At 41.8% G+C, this 22,480-nt stretch overlaps 2 protein-coding genes across 3 annotated transcripts in view; one reads left to right on the top strand and one right to left on the bottom strand.

The window, feature by feature from the left end:
- The window catches only part of fam131c (family with sequence similarity 131 member C), a 47,641-nt gene extending 38,940 nt beyond the window's left edge, over positions 1 to 8,701 (top strand). Inside the window, exons 6-7 of the mRNA XM_048615120.1 lie at positions 3,584 to 3,694; positions 7,031 to 8,701. Of these exons, the coding sequence (XP_048471077.1) occupies positions 3,584 to 3,694; positions 7,031 to 7,371 (452 nt within the window). The 3' untranslated portion in view covers positions 7,372 to 8,701. The remainder of the gene's footprint in view (positions 1 to 3,583; positions 3,695 to 7,030) is intronic.
- Positions 8,702 to 22,480, bottom strand: part of clcnk (chloride channel K) — a 53,614-nt gene continuing 39,835 nt past the window's right edge. Inside the window, exons 15-19 of one of the 2 annotated variants that reach the window (XM_048615121.1) lie at positions 21,314 to 21,447; positions 18,590 to 18,687; positions 16,404 to 16,487; positions 11,058 to 11,144; positions 8,702 to 9,890 (exon numbers count right to left, since the gene is read on the bottom strand). In XM_048615121.1, the coding sequence (XP_048471078.1) occupies positions 9,837 to 9,890; positions 11,058 to 11,144; positions 16,404 to 16,487; positions 18,590 to 18,687; positions 21,314 to 21,447 (457 nt within the window). In that variant the 3' untranslated portion in view covers positions 8,702 to 9,836. The other variant, XM_048615122.1, reaches the window with a different exon arrangement.

The following is a 22,480-nucleotide window of genomic DNA, read 5'->3' on the forward strand; positions in this document are numbered from 1 at the left end:
TTTCCCATGGCTACCCCACCTAATCTGCACAACCCTGGACACTATGGGAAGTTTAACACGCCAATCCACGCAAACCTGCACATCTTTGGATTGTGGGAGGAAACCGGAGCACTCACAGGCAACCCACGCATACACAGGGAGAATGTGCAAACTCCACACAGACAGTCACCTGAGGGTAGAATTGAAGCTGCAAACTCACTGTCTGGGTCAAAAAACCCAAAGTGAAGACAGTAACCTTTAAAGCACCTGTGACGTTTGTAAACAAGAGACTGAAACATGTTCTGTTACTGTCCTGTCAACATTTCAATAGGTCTTGGATCAATAGATGAAAATGGAGTGGGGGAAGAAATCTGATTTTTGTCCTCCATTTAAACTGGGGAACTCAGTCTCAATGGGGATGGTAGCGTATTTTGCAGACTCAGCATTCCTAACCCGCAACAGGCAAGGGCAAAATGGCACGCAGGAAAGTTGAATATCCTCCAAAAGTAAATCAGATTGTGGCCATTTGTGCAGAAAAACGTAGCAAAAATTCTGTCCCTAACGTTCAACGGAACAGCTCATGCATTGCCAGGGACATTGAAATAATGTAAGAAGTTTGACACACAGCATCCAGCGAATTACAATCCTGAAAGCCAAGAAAAGTGCAAAGGTGAATCGACAGCATATAAAATATTAAATAAATAATTTAATATTTTTAATTTAATAATCATTTAAAATTTAATATTATTAATAAAACTGGGGCAGCACAGTGGCACAGTGGTTGGCACTGCTGCCTCATAGCACCAGGGACTAAGGTTCAATTCCATCCTCAGGTGATTGTGTGGAGTTTGCACATCCTCCCCGTGTCTGCGTGGGTTTCCTCCGGGTGCTCCCGTTTCCTCCCACAATCCAAAGATGTGCAGGCTAGGTGGATTGGCCATGCTAAATTGTCCATAGTGTCCAGGGATGTATAGATTATGTGGGTTATAGGGGGTGGGTCTGGGTGGTATGCTCTGAGGGTCAGTGTGGACTTGTTGGGCCAAAAGGCCTGTTTCCAAGCTGTAGGGATTCTGTGATGATAAAATGGAAGCAGCTCTGAAGCCTGTTCTCACATATCGACGATTGGCTTAATTTCCTGAAAGATTTTAGAGAGATCACCAAAAATGTTTCGATAAATGAGATGACAGACAATCACCTGGATCAAGTGAATACTGGAAATGCTACTACAGTCAGAGAGGCACAGCATTTCCATTAGTAACGCTGGTCAATGAACAAAGGCCCAGCAGAGAAAGGAATAAAGACCAGTCTGCCAGCCGTGGAAGGCAGAAGGAGGTCAAAGTATCTGAGGATGATTTACATTGTGCTTTTCCCCAAAAGTTACTGCGTCTCTGTGGCATTGCTGAAGGATTTGTACAAGTTGGGTTTAGGAATGTAGCTCGCAATTTGAGGGCAGTGAATGGTCCATTGGTTCCCCCTAGTGGCTCCTTATGAATAAGCAGCGGCAGGAACAACTTGCGCTCCCAAAAATGGAGATATTCTGTTCTCTTGCTGCTCGGGGGCACAGACACCGAGAAATTGTGCTTCACCAGCTCATGAGTTTAATGGTTGGAAATTGATGCATTGGATTTATTCCATGAATACACCCAGCTAATTAAACTAGAAAATCAATATTGGGAAGACAGAAACTCAGACCAAGCTTTAAGTCTCTGCCACCAACTCCATTCTCTGACCACTGTCTCCATCTGTCTGCCTAGCAACAGGCTAAGGCTGACCGGTCTGTTCACAATTATGGTGGTCACACTTGACTCCAAATTGACCTCATTCAGGTGCCGTCACTAAGGCTGCTTGTTTCCACTTCCATAACATTAGCCAAATCTGGGCCTGTCTCAGCTCATCTGCTGCTGGAATCAATTATTCCAATGCCTGCTCTCCCACATTCCACTTCACAGAAACTTAGAAGGTCATGCACAGTTCTGCGGCCTGTGTCTTAACTCACAGCCAGCCCTGTTTGCGCTCCTTCTGGTTTCTGGCCAAGCAACGCCTTTATGTTAAAATTCATATTTTATTTTAAATCCCTCCATGACCTTGCCCTCCCTACCTCTGTAATCTCCAATCCTTTGAGGTATTTCCAATGGTCGCATTCCAGCCTTTCACTGCATTGCCCCAATTTTAATCACTCCACAATTGGTGGTCATGTCTTCAGTCTCTTGACACTGAATCTCTAGATTATTCTCTATCTCATTTTCCTTCCTTTAATTCTATGAATTTTTTTGTAATTTATCTTATTTTATTTTGTGGGAGGCACGGTGGCTCACAGCACCAGGGACCTGGGTTTGATTCCACCCTCAGGCGACTGTCTGTGTGGAGTTTGTACATTCTCCCCGTGTCTGCGTGGGTTTCCTCCGGGTACTCCAGTTTTCTCCCACAATCCAAAGATGTGCAGGCAAGATGGATCGGCCATGGTAGATTGCCTGTAGTGTTCAGGGATGTGTAGATTAGGTGGGTTTATAGGGTGATGGGTCTGAGTGGGATGCTCTGAGGGTCGGTGTGGACTTGTTGGGCTAAAGGGCCTGTTTCCACACTGTAGGGATTCTATGAAGATATTCCTTAATACCTATTCCTTTGACAAATCTTATGGTCGTCTGATTTTATATCTTTTCCTGTGGCTATGTGCCAAATGTTGCTCTATAATCGACCTGTGAAGCACCTAGGATCATTTACTACATTAAAGCTGCTAAGGTTGTTGAAAATCCCTGCTATAATTTTACAAAATGTTTCAAGGCACTTCCTGCTTGTATAAGGAACAAGGACAAAAGGGTACAGAGTTAGTGACTTGCCAAAGAAGTAAACTTAATGTCAGATAAGGAATTTGTCTCAAAGCCAGTGGTTCAGGTCTGGATCTCCGCCTGGAAACAGGTTCAATTGAACTGTTGAGGAGTACATTAGGTAATTATTTGAACAAAAATAATGTGCATGGTTATGGGGAAAGGCTGGGAGGACACCACTAAATCATGATGCTCATTTGGCAGTGCAGGCATGATGGGCCAAATGGCCACCTTCAGTACTGTAGCAATTCTGTGACTTTGCAATGGGGAAAAGTTTTGGACAGCCAGCAGAGACTGAAAGAATTACAGAAGACAACAAGAACAGCATCTGGTTTGAGAGATCTTTTAGACTGGAGATAGATATAGCAAATCTAACGCATTTACCAATGGAATCATTAACAGTTTTATCAGACGCACACTTGCATTGTTCAAACAGTAATGGCAGTAATGTCAGTGTTAAAACTCCACAAGGCCCATACTAGGTTCCTGCCTTCCACAACCAGGGAATTAATTATATATTCAACCAGAACAAGATGCTGTCCTGGTTTCCCATTTAGAAGTTTGCTTTTTTCAGTTTGACTGTTTTCCCTTTAGGTTAGTTTGAGATTAATTTATAAATAAGATCCAACTGAATGATATGATATTTTACCCCCAGTGCTGAGTCATCCCTCCTGGTTCAGTTATAATTGTTTTGGGAATTATCGATTATTAGTCTTGATGTTGATGGTCTTCTCCTTTACCATTCATTGTCTCATTCCATCTATTTTTTATTTAAATAGGAGTTGCTGAGCAGTTTGCCATTACTGAGGCAACACTGAGTGCTTGGTCCTCACTGGATGCTGAAGAGGTGGTTTGCAGCAGTAGTCCGAGCAACACGGTTGACTACCTCAGTAGGTCAAAGAGATTTTATTCCTTCCTCTATTTATTATCCAACTGTAATATAAATAACATTACGGGATCACAAATAAGCCCTTCTGTCCCTAGATTAAACCTTACCATTACAAACTCTTGTGCTTCTTAAATTACTGCAGTGATGGTTTCAAAGATGTTTTGTAACCCATCCCAATTATTGATCATTCTCTGAAGAAATAATTCTGAACATCTATCCTAGTCCTAAACTTCCTTTTTTCCAACTTTGAACTGAAATAATTTTATCTTGTTATCCTGGTGCATAAAATTCCTCCAGGTTAACTTTCTCTATCCCATCAATTGTCTTTTTATCTTATTTCATGGCTGGATCTGCATTTATTGTCCATCCCTAGTTGCCCTTGAGAAGGTGGTGGTGAGCTGCCTTCTTGAACCGCTGCAGTCCCTGGGGTGTAGATGGACCCACAACGCTTTTCAGGAGGGAGCTCCAGGATTTTGATCCAGCGACACTGAAGGAACAGTGATATATTCCCAAGCCAGGATGCTGTGTGTCTTGGAGGAAAACCTGTGGGTGATGATACTCCCATAAGTCTTATTCACACCTTTAAGATCCCCGCTGTGATCTTTCTTTCAAAAGTGAACAGCTCCAGTTTCTTAGACAATAAGGTGCAGAGCTGGATGAACACAGCAGGCCATGCAGCATCATAGGAGCAGAAAGGCTGACGTTTTGGGCATAGACCCTTCATCAGAAATGGGGGAGGGGAAGGGGGTTCTGAAATAAATAGGGAGAGGGGGGAGGCGGATAGAAGATGGATAGAAGAGAAGATAGGTGGAGAGGAGACAGACAGGTCGAAGAGGCGGGGATGGAGCCAGTAAAGGTGAGTGTAGGTGGGGAGTTAGGGAGGTGATAGGTCAGTCCAGGGAGGACGGACAGGTCAAGGGGGCGGGATGAGGTTAGTAGGTAGGAGATGGGGGTGGGGCTTGAGGTGGGAGGAGGGGATAGGTGGGAGGAAGAACAGGTTAGGGAGGCGGGGACGAGCTGGACTGGTTTTGGGATGCGGTAGGGGGAGGGGAGATTTTGAAGCTTGTGAAGTCCACATTGATACCATTGGGCTGCAGGGTTCCCAAGCGGAATATGAGTTGCTGTTCCTGCAACCTTCAGGTGGCATCGTTGTGGCACTGCAGGAGGCCCAGGATGGACATGTCGTCTGAGGAATGGGAGGGGGAGTTGAAATGGTTCGCGACTGGGAGGTGCAGTTGTTTATTGCGAACCAAGTGTAGGTGTTCCGCAAAGCGGTCCCCAAGCCTCTGCTTGGTTTCCCCAGTGTAGAGGAGGCCACAATGGGAACAGTGGATACAGTATACCACATTAGCAGATGTGCAGGTGAACATCTGCTTGATGTGGAAAGTCTTCTTGGGGCCTGCGATGGGGGTGAGGGAGGAGGTATGGGGGCAGGTGTAGCACTTCCTGCGGTTGCAGGGAAAAGTGCCAGGTGTGATGGGGCTGGAGGGGAGTGTGGAGCGGACAAGGGAGTCACGGAGAGAGTGGTCCCTCTGGAAAGCAGATAAGGGTGGGTTGCTCAGTCTAACCTTCTAATACAGGGTATGATAATGCAACAAATAACCATCTGGATCATTGTCTCAGGCACTGACTGTAATCATGTGATGGGCTCATTAGAGATCACAATGCAGAAAGAAGACAAACATGTGCTGGTGCTAATTTTTAAAGTGGAGACTCCGATTCAAATTATTTTCTTTTCATTTATTTCTGTATTTTATTCCTTTCCAAATACTCCAACTCGACAAATAGGCAACAGCCATTTGCCAGTTCACTTCTAAGGGCGATGCCCTGCCCAATCAGAAACAATCTACTTGATTTAAAATTTAAACCAATCCTGGCTGTGAACTGTCGGTCAGCATTAAAAGGTGCATTCTCCATGGCAATGCCCCTGCCAATCAGTTCACTTACAAACCAATCAGCACCCTTTTCTCATGAAGTATTAATGTTGGCTTCCCCCTACCTTGAATTGGTATTCCTGCAAATTGTCCTGAGGAGTGCAAGATGAAAAGCTTCAACAAAAATGTCTTTTCTCAACAACACTCAAGGACTGTGCAACCGAATGAAAATTGTTAAAACTTCATGTAACATGATGATCACATCTGGCATATTTATAAATTTTTCAGTACAGGCATTGAACGGATGTTACACTGTTTGTATGATGGGCCTGTGCCTTTTTGAGGACTTCTTCCTGAGTCTGTGTTTCCCTGAGTGCTGTCAGCACGAGACAATTTGCATTAAATTGTGTTGAAAGGTCTGAACATATTACAAACAATAACCCACTTTACTAATACAGTTCCCATCACATGTACCATTCACCTTTATTACAGGCAGCTACTCATTTCTGCTAATCATTTATTATTAGCATAGAAATCAATTACAATGATACGTCTTGTAACTAATGAGGGAAACTCTCTATTGTGGGTAGTTTTAAATATTTACTGGTTTCTTTGCTGATTTGAGGCAAAGGTGGGTCTTTAAGCAGTTCACACCAAGTTGAAGTGTGATTCTCTTAGTGACAACATTTTGGACACAACTGCCAACAATTAGCAACCGCTAAGTGAGATTTTCTGTTTCTTTAAAAATAATGTTAGTTACTTAACTAATGTGGACAAACCTCTTAACACCGGCTGTAAGTAGTGGGGACTATTTGAAAAAGTGTAGTGATAATATCACTGGATTAATATACTCCAGAGACCAAGTGTAACATTCTGGGGGCACGAGTTTAAGATTATTTCACATTCCCCCAGTAGCCTTTCACCCCTTTAGTTCTGGCTAGCAGAGTTTAAATTCTGTTGATTAATAAATCTAGAATATAAAGCTAGTCTCAGAAATTGTGTCCATAACATTATCGATTGTGGTAAAAAAATTCTGTTTCACTTTCACAATTTAAAGAAGGAAATTTGCCGTTCTTACCCAGCTTCATGTGACTCCAGACCCACAGCAATGTGGTCGACTCTGAAATACTGTAACGAGTCACTTAGTTCAAGGGCAATTAAGGATGGGCAATAAATGCTGGCCTTATCACATCCCATGAAAGAATTAAAAGGCAAAATGCTTTTCTGAAAATGAAATGTATGCGAACGTTTCAGAGACAGGCCAGTGCTCCATAAGTTTCTCATTTATGTGGGAAAGCAACACTTGTTTAATGCTACAGAGATAGTAGGAACTGCCGATGCTGGGGAATCTGAGATAACAAGGTGTGGAGCTGGATGAACACAACAGGCCAACTTGGCCTGCTGTGTTCATCCAGCTCTACACCTTGTTATCTTGTTTAATGCTACTTTTCGTTTTCTTATAGATACAGATGAAGTGTATCTTGAAGATCAGCTTTCAATTGGATCCCAAGGCTTTTATTACTCTTTGAATGTTGAAGGCTCCTGCACTGTCATAACTCCTGTATCATCATACGTAGCCAGTTTGGCTGGTGAACCATTACAAACAGACACGGCGACCATCCCTTCTTCCCACAGTGGAACGCTGACGGAAACCTTGCCTCCGAACTGCTCGTCTCTTCCAGCAACCACTTCCTGTGGAGCAGAATTACAAAGAACACTGCAAAGGAGCACAGGCAGCCCCTTACATCACTCACATTCCAGCAACAACAGCTCCGTCATGGAAGATGATGTGTTTTATAATTAGGCAGAACAGTAGGATCAGAAACCATATTCTCTTGGATAAGGGAATTTACTGCTTCCTTTGTTTAAAGCTGGAACAAAAACTGAATTGTCATTGATTTGTTCCATTCTAATTTCTGTATGTCTTTGTGGGTGCATGTTCATTGACGTTTGGGATGACTGACAAATAGGAACTTCCAATTGCCCCAGAGGTCAGCAAGACAGGGCCGGGGCTGAAATTAGCTGTGCTCCTTGCTTTCCCTTGCAATCCAATGAATGTCGCTGGATGTTAGGGTTTTGAGCTTCATACTTAAATAGGCCAGTGACACACAAGCTGGAAAGTCAATGGAGGAGTTCAACAGGTCTCCCATTACGGCTCCCGAAATGACAATTGGTCAAGCTTGCAGGGCTATAGTGTTCATGTCTAGGCTTGAGCATAAGGAATGATTAGTTGGGCGAGGTACTTGTAGCAAGAGTCAACACCTCTGGGAAAACAGGAGAGAAGAGAAGATTAGAAGGAAACAAGTTCAGATATGTCTTGGCTAGTACAGGTCACGTATACATTGCCCTATACTAACTAAGACATTCTGGTACACGGTGTACAGAGCTTCTCCATTTAGGTGATAAGGATTGACATTAAAATCATCTCCTGTTATATTCTCAACACTGTAACTATGTGTAACTTTGGCACCGTCCTCTCATTGATCACTAAAGATAAACGTCACATCACGATTGATTCTTTAATTTCTTTAGATCTTTCAAGGTGGTGCCTTACCACAGCAAAAGCATCCCTGCCTCTAAAGTCAAAGCTCTGGGTTCAAATCCCATTCCAGAGTGCGGTGGTCAAAGATGTTGCATTCATGATATTGCCAAACAGGTGGAGCATGAATTTGTAAATCCTTCCAATGTATACATGAACAGGAAGTGGAGAGAGCAAGAGAGATTCCTAGTTAGCCATGTAATGGGAGCCTCTACCACTGCTACCCATAGCTGCAGCTACTTAGACTCCTTGGTGAGTGGGGGTGTGGGTCAAGTTGGTGTCAAAAGCACATGGTTTGATCCCTGTTCCAGCTGGTGTGGATTTGGAACCTGCCACATTGCCTTATCTGTGGTGGAGCGCGCAGTGTTGCAGACCTGCTTTTGGGCAGGGGACGCGAAGATCTTTTCCTGAGAATCAGTTTGATGCTTCAGTAATTAGTCATCCCTTACCCCAATGATCACAGTGTCGTGTGGGAGTTCGCAAGGATATGTGGTAAATATCTGAGTGGCTGTGATTTACTCTTATGTCTTTGTTGTGAATTGTATTTGGAATTCAACCACAATTGCGAAAAAAAAAGCAATTAAACATCATTAAATCTGTTATTTAATTCTAAGTTTATTGTAGAACATCTGCTAAATTTCAGTGAACAATCTCAGAAGTGAATACCATTGAACGAGGAGAGTTTGCATCACAAAATATTTATTTTTAAAAAGCAGCTGAGAAATTATGAAGAGTGAGACTGCAAAATCTAAACACTCATAGCCAAACGCATGATGTAAACTTTTGCAGTGGAGTAAGGTCAGAGGCTAGCACTGTTTATTGCAGCAATGATCACTATTTGTAAGCGTACAAACATTTTGTTTTGACATTTAGAATGTCTGCAGGAAATGGAAGAGTTGGAAATAGAGCACCAGTTTATACAGCATGAGAAAAGGGTGATGATTGGTTAGAGCATCATTGATATGGCATGACAGCAGGAACAGTTAACTGTCAATCTTATTTCTCTGACCAGGCAGGTTGACACTGACTGGTCAGGGTATTGATGTGGGGAAAGCAGCAAAGTTTGGTAGTCTCTATGGCCCGTTTCCTATGAAAGAAAGGTACAATGAACATACAAATTCCTATTGCCTAATCAAACAGGGCCCTGTGTGTTAAGCAGCTTCAGACACACTACGAGCCCAACTGATTAATCTTTCTACTAACTTATAAACACCTTTGGAGTTCTTGCTGCTGCGTTGATGAGGTAACATAGGCAACACTGAGCAAAACAGTCAGGAACATCCTTGATTGAATGGGCCCGTGTTAGACAAAAGTTCTCGAATACCTCAATGAAGTTTTCAGAAGAGTCACTTCAAAGTGCCTCTTCCGTTACATAGCAAATGTTTTCTGAGAAGGCAATGAAGATTTAATGTTAATAATTCGATTATAATATTCTCTACAACCAGGGATCTGATTATGTAACCCATCTGTTTATTTATTTGAAGTTTTTAAGATACTGTAGTTATATAATCTTATGATGCAGAGGAAATCAAAACAATGTGATGTGTGAACTTTAGTGTTGTGAAATGTTTTGGAATGTAGGAGGTGCATTCTGAGGACAAGCAAACTTTAATGTGTTTGCTGGTATTACTGAAGGAGCGTGTGATGGGACATATCAGGCTAAGAGAAAATCCAATCAAGGCTCCATGATGGTATGTAAAATGGCAAGTAATTCTCCTCTTCTTTAATATTTACTGCTTGACTGGAATACGGTCATTGGCTAGATCTTCAATCACTTTCTTCAGCTGATGGAGAATTCAGAGCCATTAGTTATTGTGGTTATTGTTGCTGCAAAATAACCAATGTCATTGATCTTGATTTATAAGCAATACGACCATCTCAAGAAAACCCATGAGTATGCACAGAAAAGGGCATTTATAATGTTACAGTGATAGCATTTGGTGCCCTTGATTGTATAACATCTTAGATCCTGGCAAGTTTAGCTGATAGAATATTTGGCAGCTGGAATGATTGATTAGCAACACTGCTGGGAAGTCTGGCGCTGGATGCAAACCAACTTTTAGCTGCTTAAGAAAGCAGTCAGACAGCTACAGATCTTGGAGTTTAAAACGAGTAGGAATTCACGTACAGCACCACACCTCTGAACATCACACCGTGGGAAATTTGTGAAGGCTTTAGAGAGGGTGCAGAAAAGGTTTGCTGTTATGGAGAAGATGGGGTTGTTCATCTGAAAGGAGATTTGATGGGGGTGTTCAAAACCAAGGAGGGCTTAGATTTGAGGTCAATTGGCAAATGAAGCAATAACAAACTGAGGAGCAATCTCTTTCCATAGGGACTGGTCAGGATTTGGAATGTACTGCCTGAGAGGCTGGAGAAGGCACACTCAAGTGTGACTTTCAAAAATAAACCAGAAAAGAATTTTTTTTTTAAAAAAAGTAGGAGAATAAAAGGGTTCTGGGCTACAGGGAGAGGATGGGTGACCAATTCCTGCTGCAAAGAGCTAGCACAGATATGACAGGCCAAATGGCCTCCTTCAGTGCTGCAAATAGGTCTAATGGTTCTAATGGTGCTCTGAGGGAGGAGTTACTCCAAAGGGGAACATAATTTCAAGGTGTAAGTTGAAGCCATAGGTGTATCTTTTCTTGAATTGATTCCTTCACCATTGGAACATCCTGGGCCTGAATGATGCCTGTTGACAGTGATCACTATGTGACATCTTGATTTTTAATCCCACTGTCCTGACCCTGTCACACCCATTGTGAAAGGGTTAAAACTCTCCCCATGATCTCCAGAAGAGTCCATTAATTGTTTTGAGCGCTGAATAGGAGTGTTGTTCTAATCTTCAGTGCTCTCGAAACAGTATGCATGCCAAAATAAATCTGATGCTGAGAAATTTGAATTTACATGCAAATATTATTTCCCCTCTAGGTTACATTTTCTCTTTGTCTTACCTCATTCCTGGTTACAAAGCCAACCACTTTCCCTGCGGAGCTAACAAACATGTGCTGGAGGACAAGAAGATCGAAAAGCTTGTGCGCCTGAAAATAGATTACATTTTTAATGGTATTTCTCAAAGCAATTTCACCGCAATTCCAAGTTATTGTTCCTGCAGGTGTGACCCTGCCTCTTCAGAGATAGAAAATGTTGACAGATTGCAAACCATTTAACGCATAAATTCATATTTATACACAATTCTGTGGTGTTGCTAACTGCAGTAATTGTAATTAGCACATCAGCGGGTCTCAAAGTGCAATGAATTAATGATGAAGTGAAGTGATAGTCGCCTGCAGACAAATAAACAAACTCCTGCACCAGGAATATCCTGTGAATGAGCAGAGAGTCACTTTTCAATGGTGTAGCTTGAAAGAGTGAAAAGCTGGCCATTCTAGAAAGAAAACAAACTGCTCTTCTTGCATTTGAAGAGACCGATATTGTATCAAAAGGTTAGCAGCTCAAATAATGCAGGACCTCTTCAACACTGCACGACAGGGTCATTTCCAACCCTATCCTCAAACAGCTTAATTATCTACTCAATAAAAACAGAAAGATCTGTACATGCCGTAAATCAGAAACAAAAACAGAAATTGCTGGAAAAGCTCAGCAGGCCTGGCAGCATCTGAGGAGAGAAATTACAAGTTAATGTTTCAGGTCCAGTTTCAGGACCGGACCTGAAACATTAACTCTGATTTCTCTTCACAGATGCTGCCAGACCTGCTGAGCTTTTCCAGCAATTTCTGTTTGTGTTAATTATTTATTCAGAAGGTAACCTCTTGACCTAAGTTGCCAAAGAATACATTGTATCTCGGGGGTGAAATTGCTTCTGGTATTAGGCGATGGCATTATTGCTGGATTGTAAATCCAGACACTTAGGTAATGTGCTGGGGACCCAGGTTCAAATCCTGCCACAGCAGATGGTGGAATTTGAATTTAATAAAAGTCTGGTATGAAGAGTCTAATGATGAAACCATTGTCGAGAAAAACCCATCTGCCATTGGTTAAAAATAAGCTGTTTGTGATAATTAGCTGCTTGGTGTGTACAGAGTTTCCCAGTGGCCATGTAGCTTAGAAGGAACATTGGTCCTTACCTCTGGGACCAAAGCTGCAGGATAAAGTCGCACACAAGAAATTATCAGAACATAAGAACAGGAGTAGGCCATTCAGCCCCTCAAACCTTTTCTACCATTCAATGTATGATTTATACACTGGGCCCTATCCCGTTATACCTTTACTTAACAAAAAAATTATCTCTCTCAGACTTAAAATGAATAATTGATCCAGCATCCATTGCCATTTGTGCAGAGAGTTCCAAAGATGTACAGCCCTTTCACAACACCAGGGATCTGGGTTTGATTCCATCCTTGGCAACTGGCTGTGTGGAGTTTGTACATTCTCCCTGTGTCTGCGTGGGTTTCCTCCAGGTGCTCCAGCTTCCTCCTATAGTCCAAAAATGTGCGGATTAAGTGGATTGGCCATGCTAAATTGCCCACAGTGTCCAGGGATGCACAGGTTAGGTGGATTAGCCATGGGATATGCGGGGTTACAGGGATAGGGTGCAGGGGTGGGTCTGGTTGGGATGCCCTTTGGACTCGATGAGCTGAATGGTCTGCTTCTGCTCTGTAGGGATTCTATGATTATATGAATGGTTTGGCTCTAATTCTCAGACCATGTCCCCTAGTTCTAGAATCCCCAACTAGTGGAAATAGTTTATCTACACCAAAAACAAAGTTGCTGGAAAAGCTCAGCAGGTCTGGCAGCATCTGTGGAGGAAAAGACAGAGTTAAATTTTCGGGTCCAGTGACCCTTCCTCTGTTCTTTGTTTTTGTCCCTGATTCACAGCATTCGCAATTCTTTCAGTTTTTGGTTTATCTACAATGTCTTTTCCTGTTAATATCTTGAGAGCTTCCATCAGATCACCCCTTACGGCTCAAGAAATTGTTGACTGTGGAAGCTGCATTTGCAACGTGGCCAAATGTTTGATCATCAACCAGTAGATCCTTCCAATAGACCCGATGACAGACATTAAGCGCGGGTGAGTTTCCCAGTCAGCCATCCTGCAGAAAGAAATGGCAAACCATTGCGCTATTTAGTCCAATTCTGTAGAAATCCACTGCCCGACGCTTGGAGACGGGTACAGGGTGGTGGGGCCAGACAGACTGTGTGAGACAGACTGGGTCTGAGGCACTCAGCTGGAGATTCCTGAAAGGGGCCAGGAAACAAAGGTCAGGACTGTTCTGGTTCTTGAAACTACCCTGGGAGGGAACTAACTCTTTCTTTACTTTTCCTTGAGGCAGTCAATTACTGAGCAAGAGCGAATTTCAGTTTGAGCGTAGCAACAAGCCACCATTGCAGGTAAACAAACTGAGAGGGTGTTTCAAGATAGCAGCATCCTCACTCTAACCTTTTAAAAACTTATACTAAAAATTAGGTTCGGCAGCTCAGCCCCTCCAAAGATCAGAGTGGTGCGGGAGGGGTCATGTTTTCAGGCAGGTTTCTGCTGCTCCTGCACCCGTGCAGTGAAGCCTGTAGTCCCACTTGGAATTTTTTTCCTCAGTTTTCCCAATCATTCATTAGACATAGACATCTCTAAGCAGCCTAGTAGTTATTGCCCATCCTTAATTGCATAAAGGGCAATTGAGAGTCAAGCACATTGCTGTGGGTCTGGAGTCACATGTAGGCCAGACCAGGTAAGGATGGCAGATCTCCTTCCTTACAGGACATTAACGAACCTGATGGGTTTTTCCCAACAGTCGGCAATGGCTTCATGGTCAGCCCAGATTTTTTATTGAATTCAGATTCCACCATTTTCCCTAGCAGGGTTTGAACCCAGAATCCCAGAACATTGCCTGGCTCTCTGGATTAATAGTGTAGTGATAATGCTGCTAGGCCATTGCCTTCCCTGACGCACAGATACACACATACCTGCCCCTATTAAAATGGCCCAGAGCCAGGGAACAAGCACACCAGCTGGTGAGGCTAGTTTACAGCCCCGTGTCAGTGGGTCTGAAAGTCCACTCCATACAGTCTAATTTAGAATCCACAAACAGCCATCATTTATATCCAGCAAAGAGTGAACAACAGGGAACTGCCCAGACTGGAACGGTGCTGACAAGATTTACAACTCATCAGGAGTGATTTCACAATCCAGGCTCAGATAGTAACCTAAAAAAAAGTGGGGAAGGGAATGCCCACAAACATTCACCGCACAATTTGCTAAACCCAGTCGTACAGTCACAATGTCTGGCTGTGAGCCCGAATCATGGGATCGACTCTATCAATGCTGTACGCTTTCAGTTCATAGAGAGTACAGTTCCAAGTCTACTGGCAACCATCCAGTTCTTTCTCCAGGTGAGGCCAACTTCATGGGAGCTTACTTAATCAATGTTGCTGGGCATTTTGAACTATATGTCAGATTGTGATCTGTCCCCACCATTAGGTGCGGTGAAGTGTGACCACTGCACTCCCAAAGATTAACTCCACCTGAATTTTTCACTCCAGGGAGTCCAGAGACTGCTTAGAGTTACACAGTCAATAAGGCACAGCTAGTGGCCATTCGGTCCATTGTGTCCATGCTAACCACCTTCAGCACCATTGTCATTTCCCTGGATGAAATGATCTAAATCAGTGCAGCTCAAATACCAATTCCTTTCCACCACCAGGTTACTCGCTAAGTAACTGCTCCAGTACTCTGAAGGGTCATGACCTCAATTGCCAACATTAATGGATTTTTACAAAAAAAGTGCTTTTTAAATCTCCAATCTTTCCTCACCAGTTACCATAGTCCCATTTCTAAATATCATTTGAATGTGTATCAGCAATGTTTTAAAATGACCACATTACTCATTGCCTGCTGAATTGAAATGTTAGGAGCTCTGGGCTTTGAGTTCATGCCGACGATATCAAGTGACAGTTTGAATCTCTCAGGCACAGTGTCAGAGAGCCCTGGCGTGCAATCCCTTTGCTCAGAGCACTGCAAAGCAGAGCTGCTGTGTTTAAACAGTGGATCAAATCACAGAACTTGGAATTCATTCTTCTATCTCCAAGTAGCAGTGTGTACTTTCCTGGATTTTAGTGTCAGCTGCTGGCACTCAACTTCTGATCCTTTGAGGATCAACACATCAGCCAGAACTTATCTTTAAGCAGTGAATAACACTGACCCATTTTGGAAGTTGACTTTTCACATACAGCTGACCTGATCACATTGCCAATGACCCTGGTGAGAACTGAAAGTGTCAGGCACAAAGAATCGATTCAAAATGTATGTAATTAACATGACTTGGTGTTACTTCATCAACCCTATTGAAACGAATTCAGAGTAATATGTTGCAAATGTGCTGGAAAATCCAGGCTCTTGTCTTATCAACTTTGTTTTACATTGTGAGGTAATTCTCCTTTCTTCCTGCGAGCAGCAAGGGTCTTTCTTTGAATGAATCTCAGCTGCTTTAATCAAATTAATGGTTGCACTGGACCACAACACGAAACCTCTGATATTCCAGCGTAAATCAGCATTACATTGGCAAACTAATTCAAAGCAGCTACAGTGGCTGGCATGAAAATTGTACACCTGTACAATAAGCAGTGATTCTCCAAGAATGCACTTATACGCATTGTTAGGTCACGTACATTACTTTGTTTCTGACCCAGAACATGCCCGATTAATGCTGAGGTTGGGTTCCAGAAAGTGGAAGAAAGTGACTAATTCCCCAGCACTGATAATCTTCATCATGTTAAACTGTGAAATATTCAGAAAATGTTGAGTGACTTCCATGACCTCATACCAATGCAAAGCTCTTAGACTGAAATATTATTTTGCTCTTTGGACTTGCTTGTTGCATTGTGAGAACCATATAGACCACAGGTTGTTGGGTGGATTTGATCCTCTATAATTGTATTTTGAAGCATTCCTCACCACACATGAATCCTGTAAATTTCCAAAGTGGGGTGTTCCTGTCTAACAGCTCAAGTGGATAAGAAAGAAACCATTGTATTGTATGAAGAAGGGATTAAACTCTCCAGGCCAATATTCCTCCATTAACCCACACTACCCAAAATAGATGTCAATTTGTTGAATTGCTCCTTATTGTATCTTACTGTGTGCAAGCATGTTTACATAGAAAGGATTTTAAGACCGATTGATGAGAAATTTGATCAGGTACTAGGTGAATCTGTTTTTCATTTTTCTAACTAATATTATTACTAAATATTAAAAAACCTGTCCAAAGTAAATATAATTAAAATGTTGAGATCTTGATAATGAGCAATTATCTATTATGAGCTGATAATTCCATATTCCAATTTACCTGGTGTAAAGATGTGCTTGGAGACAGCTGGAAAGTTACTGGATCAATGTGGCACTTTTCCCAAATATTTATACTCACTTCTTTCTGCAAAGGAAAAAGTACATTTCAGACCAAGGACTTCCAATAGAGAGATTAATGACAACCTTTTTTGGGGAGATAGTGGGTGAAAGATGTGAATGGGCCAGATTTTCTATTTCCCTGTATCTAAGCTTATTGTCTGGGTGTAGTTCATGGAGAAAAATCAGATGAAGAGGAACACATCCCCATGAAGAAGCCTGAGTGAGTTAATTTAAATGGATGGAAAATCAAACCGGGTCAATTGCACTGCTTCATTATCAGTGTACACTATGAACTATGCAAAGGAAATTCAGTAAGCCCAGATGTAAAAACAAAACTGCCCTCATGTATTTCTTACGAGAATGGGATCAAAATGATAGTGTTGCTGGATGAGACCCAGCCAAATGCTCTGGAGACAGGAGTTAAATCTCACCCTTGGAACTGGAGGAATTTACATTCAATTAATTAATTAAACTGGGAATAAAATCCTTTGAGGGAGGGAATTTGCTGTCTTTACCCAGTCTGGCCTACATGTGACTCCTGCCTCTCAGCAATGGTTAATTCCTAAACTGCCTTCTAAAACTGCCCAGCAGGCCATTGTCACCTACTCAATAATAATTAAGGGTGGGTCATAAACGATACTTTTGCCAGTTACGGTCATATCTGAAGAATGAAGAAGAGAAAAGCAGGGGTGACCAATTGTGGCTTAGGAGAGAAGTCTGATCAAATCATTCTACATGGCAAACGGATTGAGCAGGCTATGTGGGCTAAATGGTCTTTTCTTCACTCAGAGTTTTTCCTATTTCACTAAGTCTACATCAATCAACAAATCATTCCGAGAATCCTATTCAAAACCCACCTTCCATGGACCCCATTCTAAATCCAATGAAATTCTTTACAATGAGTGAGTGAAATGGGTTTGGTTTTGATCCTTTGAACTTCTTTGAAATGGGGGAAGAAAATGAACAAATGGTTGATATATTATACTTATGTTAACTGTGAGTTTTTTTTAAAAATTTAGTTCAGTTCATTCAATGTTTTAAAATTGCAATTTAACAAAAAGTGCTCCCAGTGAAGTAGTTGTCTTCAGTTTGGTGTCGTGATTGAGGCTGAAGGAATAATAATCAAATTTTGCTATCTTCCCTTTAGCTTCATTAAACTTCCAGTATCAGCAGTGAACAGATTCAGACCTCATTCTGCTCTCATATTAAATAGGTTAGGTTCTTAGCCTGTTCATTTGCTCAGCCACTGCAATTCATAAGTAATTTATTGCGTGTAAAATATTTCAAGATGTTTCTGGGTGACTCTTTATGTTTCTTTCTAAGTTATTATAGAGCATGCCAATTAGTTTTGCATTTAGAGACTTGAAGATTAACATAAATATAAATGTGCATCATGAACAAGTGTTTGAGAACCTTCAGATAATGTACAAGCAAGCAGGTCACAATGACATTATCCATTCTGATTTGTTTTAGGGCATGTACCACACAAAAAGAGTGGAAACACAGCCAGAATCAGTTGTAGCACAGATCCTAGGTCTTTGTATTAAAGAATAATGAACAAAGAAAAACTGTAACTTGAACCCATGGGCTTTGCATTTCAAACAAATAAAAGAGAATAATCACTGACCTGCTGGGGCAGTCAGTATGCTTGCTCAGGTTTATTTTTAGAATTTAAATCTGAAATACCAGCACGTTCAAATCTTCCTTTTAATCTACGCAAGTGCTGAGGTCTTTCAAAGATATTGCTGATTATTGCTCAACCATGATTAGGGACAAAATATATTATTTTGCAATAGAATGCATTATTGCAGAATTATAAATAATGCATCACCACAGAGGGCCATGGGTCTTTGGAACTCTCTTCCCCAGAGAGCAGAGGGGGTGGAAATCATTGATTATTCTTAAGGCAGAGGTAGGTAGATTCTTAACTAAGAATTAGGAGTCGAAGGTTATGAAGGGCAGGTAGGAATGTGGAGCTGGGACACACCACCAGGTCAGCCACGATCAGATTGAAAGGCAGAGCAAGCAGGTGGGGACAAATGCTTTTCTCCTGCTCCAAATTCTTTTGTTTATATGTTTGTTTGAGGCCATTTGGCTCATCGTGCCTGCGACCAGCAGTTTGCTCACCTGATGTGTTTTTTCCTTCTGGAATTCCTCTTCCCTGTGAGCCTGAAGGAGTTTGATAACCTCATTTCTTTGAACTGATCCCACTAGCACCATGGATTCTGTTAACAGAGAGAGAACCTCTGATGGTATGTGAGGACAAAATGCATTCTTGTACCATGGCAGCTACAAAAAAAAGTTTCTCTGTAATCTTCCACATACAAATTGTAAAGCAACGTTAAAGCAATCATCAAAAATGTAAAAAACTTCCATTTTCAAAATATGATGGGAGACTGTCAATATTATTTCAATGTCATCAAAAAGTTCAGACAAGAAAAAGCTCATTATGCCAAATAAACTGATCCCAAATTGGGAGAGCAATACAAGATCCAATCTCTGCTCTCTCAATTATGTTCTAAAACTTAGTCTTCTTTAATCTCATGTGGAATAAAGGAATTTGGAATAAACTAGAGAAGTCTCTGCTGAAAAACCTAGTATGTTATTATACTGTAGGGTTTATAGAGTCATAGAGGTTTACAGCATGGAAACAGGCCCTTTGGCCCAACTTGTTCATGCTGCCCAGTTTTCACAATTAGTCTTGTCTTGTTTAGCTGGAATTCCTGAGGCCAAACAGAATAGGAACAAGTAATGGTTAAATATGATTTGAGAGTAGTCATGTCAGAATTTACATAATATTTGTATGGATTGGGGACAGGTAATCAGCAGTGTGGGAGTTGATGGTGTGAGAGTTGTAATGAAACTGATCAGAAAAGCATATGCATGTACTCTGTCTAATCAACCAAAGACTGGTATGTCACATCAAACTTTTCAGGGAAATGCCTTAAGGAATAAGAGTCAAACTGACAGGTTTAAAATGTAAACAAAACTTGGTAATTAATTGTCAGTCATCATCTCACTAGTGTATTCTCCATAGCAATGTTCTCCCAATCTGAGTACACTTGCAAACCAATCAGCACTCTCCATTCATACAAAGTAAATGTTATTTCCTTTAAAAATGATATTTCTTTTAAATTGTCCTAATGAGTGCAAGACAAGAAGCTTTGAAACAAAAAGCTCTTTTCTCTGCAATATTCAAGCTCTGTACTATCAAATGACTATTTGAAATGGAAAAAGAAATTTCACTTGAAGTTAAATTGCAGATGAAGGACAAGGGGACATGGACTGATACAAACAATAAGAAATATGAGCACAAATGGACCATATGGTCCCTCAAGCCTGCTCTTTATTCAATGAGATCACCTTCTGCCACTTTCCTGCCCATTCTCCATGATCTTTGACTCCTCAAGAGCCTAAACACAATCTGTCCATCCGGAAGTGTCTCTTCAATCAGAGGGATTGATGCATGGAATGAACTACTAGGCAGAATGATATTGTATAATCATATAATGCTATGGAATTATTTAATAAACAATATCAAACAAGGGTAGTGTAACCTTGTGCTGGATGGATGTCTTAAGATTGGATTTTATCATCTATAAATATCACCAATATTTGAATTATTCACCAGAATAAAAATCAAATAGACCTCCTAAAATCGTTTCTTTTCCAAAGAAAACAAACACTGCTCTCGAGTTAAGTTCTGGATACCTGGAAGTCACCTTTTTTTTTCAAATCACTTCTGCTGTCCCTAAAACTTAGTGATGTTATTTCTATGATGAGGGAAACAGCTCTGAACACAGTGTTGCATTGGGTATCTAACACCTTATACAGCATCAATACATCCTCTTAAATTGTGCAGCTAGAAGTTTTCAACTGAAGCAAGGGTGCAAAGTTTTTAATTTTTAATTTATTCCTGGGATGTGGACACTGCTGGCTAGGCCACCATTTATTGCCCATTCCTAATTGCCCTGTCAAAGATGCTGCTTTCTTAAATTATTGCAGTTCTTGGGGTGTGGACAGATCCACAGAGCTCTGTGGGGAGGGAGTTAGAGGATTTTGACCCACAGACAGTGAAGGAAGGGGGATATATTTCATTATCAGGTACACCTGAGGTGGTGGTGTTCCCATGCATCTCCTGCCTTTGTCCTTCTAGGTCATGGGTTTGGATGGTGCAGTCAAGGGATCCTTGGTGAATTCCTGCAGTGCGTCTTATAAAATGTACACACTGTGCCACTTTGTGATTGTGGAAGGGTGTAGTTGTTGAAAGTAGTGGACAGGGTATTAATTAAGCAGGCTGCTTTGTCTTGGATAGAGTTGAACCACCTGAGTATTGTTGGAATTTCACTCATGCAGTCAAGTGGAAAATATTCCATCACACTCCTGACTTGTGCCCTGTAGATGGGTGGACAGGCTTCAGGAAAAACAGGAAGTGAGTCACTTTCCTCAGAACTCATAGCCATTGACCTGCTGTTGTAGTCACAGTATTTACATCGCTAGTTCTAATCAATTTATGGTCAATGGTAACCGCACCCCCCCCCTCCAGAATGTTGATAGCGTGGGATTCAGAGATGGTGATGCCATTAATGGCCATTGCCTGGCACTTGTGTGGCACAAATGTTATTTGTCACTTCTCAGCTGGATGTTGTCTAGGGCATGCCCATCAATACCACTGACTACTTTTTCAATCTTAAATGGAAGTTATCAGAAATCAGCACCAGAATTGTCTAATGCAAATGATATTGGCCACGAGTTCAAACCACAGTGAAATCTGTCATGAAAATTAGCCAAAGGCAGTTTAGGTTAATATTTATTATAAGGGACAGATTGCATAATTCTTGAGTTAAGTACCTGCATTCTCTACAAGAGGATATACATCGTCAGAACGCGAGGTCACTAGGCGCAGGATATCAGTGTAGCCAAAATTTTTGTTCAAACATGTGATATTGGTGTTCATGAACTCCTCCACCGTCACATCGTAAGACCTGAAAAATAGATCAATACCACTTCAGCAGACCAGCAAGATTGAGAGGTGTTCCATTAAAAGTAACAGGATAAAGCTGTAAACTAATGTATGCACGGATGTCTATAACAAATTGTTAAGGTGAGTATCTCAGAGAGATTTGGTTTAGACACAATTCTTTGCTTGGTATCTTCACGTATTTTTATTTTCACTTTGGGGAATAATGGACAGGTGTTGGCTGGAAATGTTGGCTCATTCTCAAACTGTTGAACCAAATCATGAATGCTCCTTGAGTGGCCAACAAGTCCTGGAGTGGGACTTGAACTGCTGAAGAAGGCAGGGACACTGCCTATTGACCCCTAGACCACAGCAGGAAAATAAATGTATCAGGTTTGAAATTTGACGGTAATTTAACTCCCCAAAACAAGTGGGCTTGGGTGGGATGTTAAATTCAAACCATCTCGAACTGGAACCCACCACGTCTCAAACCCACCTACTTCTAGATTTAACCCACCAACATGTGCCTTGAAATGGATTGGTAATACCCAGATAATGAGACTGTGTTCTGATATTTAATTCAGCTTCACCATGGCTAGCCAATCCTCAGGAAACCTATCAACTACATGGAGATAATTATGGCTTTGGGGCAAATGCAAGTGCCTTTTAGAGCACTGCTTGTGGGCCAAGAGGAGCTGGATAGATTTATCTCAGTCCACTTCTTCTTTCCCACCATTGAACGCACTGACTCAATCCCAGCCCTCACTCAATTCACTGCCTGGAATCAGCAACCACGTCCACTCCTCTCAAGATCCAGAACCCATTCCCCAATGTCCTGCTATCACTAAGCAAGCTGCAGATTCTGGCTGTGGCCTGTTCCAGAGAAGGCCCCACCCAACAGGGAGACAAACAAGTCAGAGATAGTAGGAACTGCAGATGCTGGAGAATCCAAGACAACAAGGTGCAGAGCTGGATGAACACAGCAGGCCAAGCAGCATCATAGGAGCAGAAAGGCTGACATTTCGGGCCTAGACCCGAAACGTCAGCCTTTCTGCTCC

This window comes from Rhincodon typus, chromosome 31 (assembly GCF_021869965.1).
Source record: "Rhincodon typus isolate 14 chromosome 31, sRhiTyp1.1, whole genome shotgun sequence".
Classification (NCBI taxonomy): domain Eukaryota; kingdom Metazoa; phylum Chordata; class Chondrichthyes; order Orectolobiformes; family Rhincodontidae; genus Rhincodon; species Rhincodon typus.